The 6,607-nt window shown below is 44.1% G+C and overlaps 1 protein-coding gene across 2 annotated transcripts in view; it reads left to right on the plus strand.

The window, feature by feature from the left end:
• The window catches only part of Tmod1 (tropomodulin 1), a 52,461-nt gene extending 47,816 nt beyond the window's left edge, over positions 1–4,645 (plus strand). For both annotated transcript variants that reach the window (XM_042695909.1, XM_042695918.1), the window contains 2 exons: positions 1,507–1,651; positions 4,086–4,645. In XM_042695909.1, the coding sequence (XP_042551843.1) occupies positions 1,507–1,651; positions 4,086–4,150 (210 nt within the window). In that variant the 3' untranslated portion in view covers positions 4,151–4,645. The remainder of the gene's footprint in view (positions 1–1,506; positions 1,652–4,085) is intronic.
• Positions 4,646–6,607: the final 1,962 nt, after the last annotated feature.

Here is a 6,607-nt window from a genome sequence, read left to right on the forward strand (position 1 = left end):
CCAACCTGGGCTATGATCTTTCTATGTATGCTTCTCCACATCATTGAGAATGGCAACCATGCATCCCTTTGCCTAGCCATTTTGCTTTCCCTATAGTTGGAATAACAGGTGCACACCACTACACCTAGCAGCCACTGCTTAAGATGGAGTCAGGAACTTTTATATCCAGGCTGCCTTAAACCATGATCTCCTGATCTCCACTTCTCATTCAACTGAGATAAACTGTGCCTGGAATGTATATCATTCTTTACCCTGCAATCTTGCTAAACTGGTTGCCACTAATGTGTATGTGTTCTTTAGGATTTTCTAAATATAAAATCATATAATCTTCAAATACTTCCTTCTTTCCAGTCTAGATGTTATTTCTCTTTCTTGATTGTCCTGGTTAGGACCACCAAAACAACACTAGTAAAAGCAAACATGGGGTCGGCCTTGATCCTAATCTTAAGGGAAAGATTTTAGTTTTTAACCATTAAGAATATTATCTTCCCCTCTATATCTTTTAGAGGCATGTGTTTGATATTATGTTTACGTTTTATTTTATTATATATGGTAATGGAAATTTCGAATATAAAGAAGACCACAAAACTCCTATAAATTCTGTCATATCAGTTTTTCTGTGATCTATAGATAAGATATCAAGCAACTTTACACAAAAATGGCCTATTTTGTGACCAGGGTTTTTGTCTCCTTGAAGTATTATTTCATCACCTTCTTTCCATGCATGTGACCATCATTTCACAGTTGCCTATGCTGTTGTTTTCTAGCAGCTATCTCTTAAGTGTTTTCCCCTTTCCTCATGTTGTCATAAACAGGGATAGGATGAACACTTTCATAAACTCCTTCCCAAGACTGTATTGTTAGGTATTTCCAGGTTGTGGAGTTGTTTGTTTTTTAGTCTTTAAGTAGATGATCACTGTAGATTTGGGGGCAGGGGGACAAATACTGTGGGGTTTCAGAAAGCTAACTCTGGCATTCCCAACTTAAGATTATGATCTTGAGCAAATCCAATTTCTTCTCTGGGCTTCAAGTTCTTCATTAATAAATTGAGAAATTAGTCTAAATTACCAGCTATGAAACTTGTCTGAAATTGGTATCACCCAGGGAGTTTTAACAACTACCAACCAGTCCTACCAACCAGTGATTTTTACTTCATTACTAGGCACATCCTGGACAGCAGAATTCTAAGAACCTCCTTGGGGTTAGGTGAATTTGCAAGTGCTCCCTAGCCAAACATTCTTCTGAGAGGGAGCTGTTACCTGGACACCTGCTTAGAAAGAGGCTGTTATGGAGCCATGGACAAAGCCTTGTTTGATGGCCATTGAAGAAGCTGGGTTTGCTCCTGACTGTACAACCCTTCAATCGCTCTACATTTTCATTCTCTTGATTTGGAGAGGGGACTAAAATCCTCACACATCACTCAGGATTCCTGCCTAAACAGGTGGTTTAGGTACCACATTGTGTAATGGTTGTGACTTTTGTTCTTTTTTTTTTTTTAATCCGAAGAGTCAGCCCCTGGGCAACAAAGTGGAAATGGAGATTGTGAGCATGTTGGAGAAAAATGCAACACTTCTCAAATTTGGCTACCATTTTACCCAGCAGGGGCCCCGGCTTCGGGCATCTAATGCCATGATGAACAACAATGACCTTGGTGAGTGGAAATCCTCATTCTGTCCTGCCCACTGGATGAAGGGTGGACACTTAGGTTGATTCCATATCTTGACTGTTATGAACAGTGTTACAATGAACACAGGAGTGTACTTTTCTTTGACATGTTTGATTTCAAATCTTTGGTGTAAATCCTCAGAAGTAGGATTGTTAGATTGCTGGATCCCAAATCAAAGGTGTTCTTAATACCTCCAAAACCATCTTGGAAAAGGAGACTACTTTCTCCATAGCTGCAAAAGCCAGTAATGTGGGCATTTCCTGCCAGCCAGCCAGTGACCTCACTGCTAGTCCCAATGCCAGCCTCAAGTTAAATCCAACCCATGCACCTGTCCTTCTGTAGTGTCCCCAGCCTCCAACAGCATTCATCCCAAATTGAGTCCTACCACTCCCTGCTTAGGAGCCTTGCAGGCTTCCCATGGCTCAATGCCACTTAACTCCCATGACAGGCATAAGCACTGTTCTGAAACTTCCCATCTTACTAAATTATGCCATCCTCCCCAACACCCTGTGTGTTGTTATCTCCTGAGGATCTCAGATCCTCTCTGGCCGAGATGATAAACCAGTATCTGGTGGTAGACCTGCCAATCAAGTAGTTTTAAGAGATTAGCAATCAAAGAGAGAAAATCAACAAGCAGATTGAGCTAGAGGATACTGGGAAACCTGGCTTCTACTCTATTCTAACTATAACATGGCACCTATTACTTCCCTTTCCTGGCCTATGACTAAAATGGGAAAACAGTACCTCGGGGGCATCCCTATGAAAGCCAGTGTTTGAAAACTGTGCACAAAGGTCTAGCCCAGGGCACACAATAAAGGCAAGTCATGGTACACAAAGGCCTGCATTCAGCCACAGCTAAGAACTTGACTGCCAGTCCTGGTTCTGCCAGTGGCCCTCAGGGACTGACCATGGCTCTCTTCTCCAGGAGAAGGGAGCTGATGAGGCAGAGATAGACCAGTTCTGAATGTCCTGAAGGAAGCACTAAATGGAGGCTTGCAGTGAGTCACCAGTCTTAGTGCAGTCTGATGCTAGTGTTATTAGTGAAACATACTCTCTGCCATACTTTCCTCATTTGTATAAATGGGAATGGCAACAATAGGAATATCCCCGGATCTCTGGCAGGGTCCCCATGAGGTATGGAGCCCAAGAAGATGGAGGGTGCTGCTGGACGTGCTTCACAGCTACTGGCCAGGGACATGCCTCAAGGGTGGGTTCATGGGAACTACTCACATTGAGCCAACCTCGTCTCTTTGGGTTTGGGTTTTTGTTATGCCCCAGATACTTCCAAGCTGTTCCATACTCTGGTCAGCTTCAGGAATTGGGCTGGATGTGAAGGGACTGGTAGAGGCGGAGTCACAGGCAGAACTGTAGGCCCCTTGTGGGGCGTTCCTGAGCACTTCCACCTCAGCTCCCAGCATATCACCACACACCTCCCTGTGGTGTGCTAGGGGTCAAGCACAAGCTGATCAGTGTGAGGTATAGACAATTCTTCCTTCACCAGCAGGCCCGATTGCCACCTGCTGCCTCTGCAGCCTGGCTTGATCTTTCTTACTCTTGTGGCTGATCTAGCTGGCTGCTTGGTCTTCACCTGCCAACTCGACTTCATTCCAATCTTCTCCATTGGTAAAACAAAGTGATCCCTTTGCCACCTTCAACTTGTCATTCTTTAAGCTAACATATCTTAGCTGGTGTTTTCTTCTGTATGACATTAATTTTATGTGAACAGCCTAAATTGCTCTTTCTGGAAAAATGTCACTGCTAAACGTTAAGTGGGCAAATACTGGTGACCTTCAGGTGGGAACAGCAGCTTACGTAGGCAGGAGCAAGGCTGAGTCCCCAGAAGCTGGTGGAAATATAGGACTTCATCTCATTAAGAAGATACACTTGGCTACACACTGGTGGCTCATACCTAACAGCTACACAGGACATGGAGATCTGGAAGACAGCAGTTCAAAACTACTCAGAACATATACATGAGACCCCTATCTCAACCAATTGCTGGGTGTGATGGAACAAAAAGGGATAGAGATATGGCTCAAGTGGTAGGACACCTAATAAGTGCAGTATCACCTACAAATTAAAAAAAAAAAAACAAAAAACACTGAAGTCAACTTTTGTCTGAACTGGAATAAGTCTTCAACTTTGGGCCCTTGATAGAAAAGGAAAAACAATCTGGTAGATGACGTGGGCTGTGATGTGAGGTCGGTTTATGGACAAGTCTCTCCTACCACAGGCTCATCAACAAGCATAAATTGAGTGTCAATTATACAATGCACACCAAACTGTCCTTTTCAAAGAGACTTCTGACTTTGCTAACCAAAAAGTGAACAGGAGATCCACAGTGCTTTCTGGACCAACAGTAGGGATTCCTGGTGGGTAAGGGACAAATGGCTTATGTTTCATTTCCATTCCTTTCCAGTGAGGAAGAGGAGGCTTGCAGACCTAACGGGGCCCATCATTCCCAAGTGCCGCAGTGGAGTCTAGTGTGCTGGTATGAAGCCCATGCCTTTGAACTGGATGTGTTCTACTGACATTGTGCTCTGCAGTGGAGAGCAAGAGGCAAACGCTGGCACAAAACTCTTTTGTGGTTAAGTTCTTTATGCACTAAGGTCTTAGGTTAACTAGTGGTTGTAGTTGAACATTTTATAAACTATGGCTAATGTGAAGTTTCTCTTTAGTCACAGAAGTTCGGTCTTGTTATTATTTAAAAATTCAGAAGCCCTCAAACTGGCAGCTCTTACTTTAAATGACACAACAACCATGGCAGTGACTAAACCCCTGAGCCCAGGCTGGTGGCCTCGCTGTGTGGTATTTAAGGTGCATTCACAACACGAAACACATGAACAACAAGGAATTCTTCCACTTAGTTTAGAGAATTATAAAATACTTTATTATGGCATAAAGAACAGATCATCACCCTTTGTTATCTTTTTAAGTTTTAAGAACTTCAAGATTAAAGTTGCCAAATTGATTACTGAATTTAAAAAACCATTTTCCCCCTAAAGAATCACCCAGAGTAAAGCCACAGGACTCTGTCAAGAGTCACACACACACACACACACACACACACACACACACACACATACACACACACACTCACTCCTCTTGTTGGATGTTAGAAAAAGGCAATGGTGAAATTTCAAGTTTCAGAAGCCACCCAAGCAACCATTGCTGAGTGTTCTTTAGGAACGTGGGAGTAGAAAGAACTTTCCTGACTGAATGCCCACCTTATTGTGGATGTGAAAACATTGGCCAAATATGTGCGAACACCTTTCTGTACAGCAGAGTGAGAAATGGCTTAGGGGAAGCTAGCCACCAGTGGTGTACATCCCCATTCCATTGTGGGTGTGGGAGTTGGCATGGGCAAAATAACAAACTTCTACTCCCTAGCTCATCACTCATTAGACAAATCACCACTGAGCTCAGTCTGAAAATGAAGCCTCCGAAGGACGATAGTGCAGAAAGCCCGGCTACTGAAGAATGACCACATTTTAGCTACACTACCCCAGGATAATTCTGAAAATAAAATTTTGGTGTTTCTCCTTGTTCCTTCTAACACCATGCGTACCTTTTGGGAGCCAGTAAAAATGTCAAGCCATGTCACATCGCCCTTGTGCCTTTTAATATATCACAGTGCCAGTTCAACTAGTGATTTTGTTTGTTGCTTTGGGAGTTATTTTCATTGGGGATTCAGCAAACCTTATATAAGGATAAGGCCAAACGCCAAGGAGCACATTTAGGAAGCTTCTGATGAATAGGGTAAGTCCCGCCCACAGAACTGCAATGCTGTGGATAGTACAGGGTAACTAGAGGTGGAGCCAGGGCCTCACCATTACGAAGAGTGTCTACTTGGGCTGCAAATGGGCCCAGGAATGGCACCAAGCTGCAGGGATGGCCATCCCCACTTGGCTTCTCCTTGAAACACAAACTGCAGCTGCATTCTGCATCACTGGAAACTGCAACATACTATTAAAGCCGTTGGTCTACATGTGGCTGTGGGTGTGTTTCTTGGAACCAGTGTGACAGCAACATGTGCCTGGCATGCTGACCAGAAGGCTGGGCAGCCACCAATACTGAATGATCTCACTAAGAAAGTGTCTTGTTAAATTAAGAAAAAAAAAAATCTGGGCGCCGTGGCTCACGCCTGTAATCCTAGCTACTCAGGAGGCTGAGATCTGAGGATCGCAGTTCAAAGCTAGCTCGGGCAGGAAAGTCCGTGAGACTCTTATCTCCAACAAACCACCACAAAACCAAAAGTGCACAGTGGCTCAAGTGGTAGAGTGCTTGCCTTCAGCTAAAGAGCTCAAGGATTAGCGCCCAGGCTCAGAGCTCAAGCCTCGCAATCAAAAAAGAAAAAGGGGGCGGGGAGGGAGGATCTTGTATTCCAGATGCTGATCTAAACATGGTTCAAATGCCAGTGCCCTCAAGCTTATCTGAGTCTCCCTAAGCAGAGGTGAGGAATTTTTTCTCTGCCAACGGCCATTTGGATATTTATAACATCATTTGCAGGTCATAGAAAACTATCATTACAAGCAGACAGCTGTGGGCAGCTGATGAGAAGCATGTGTCTGTCGTATCATGCACCAAATGACAGGATGACAAACTTTTCTATCAAGTGCCAGACACTATTGCAGCTCCTCAATAGTACCACAGATCATACGTAAAGGGCTGGGGGGAGGGGAAGGGGTGCCTCCACTAAATTTTCAGAAGTAGGAGGTGAGCCAAATGCCAGTTTACAGATCTCCTCAGGTGATTGGAGAAAAAAATGAGGCAGTGGAAGATAGCAGATGACCTAAGTGGTGGTCTAGGAGTCCACTCCCACAGCCACTTTTGCTGCCAGGAAAACAGGTTTGCTAATAAGGACCATGGCTATGAACAGTCCTACTGCATGGCAAAGAAAGGGCATGACACAGTTGCCACGTACAAGGCTTGATTCTTCTA

This window comes from Dipodomys spectabilis, unplaced genomic scaffold, assembly GCF_019054845.1.
Source record: "Dipodomys spectabilis isolate Male_0828 unplaced genomic scaffold, ASM1905484v1 ptg000006l, whole genome shotgun sequence".
In the NCBI taxonomy this organism is placed as follows: domain Eukaryota; kingdom Metazoa; phylum Chordata; class Mammalia; order Rodentia; family Heteromyidae; genus Dipodomys; species Dipodomys spectabilis.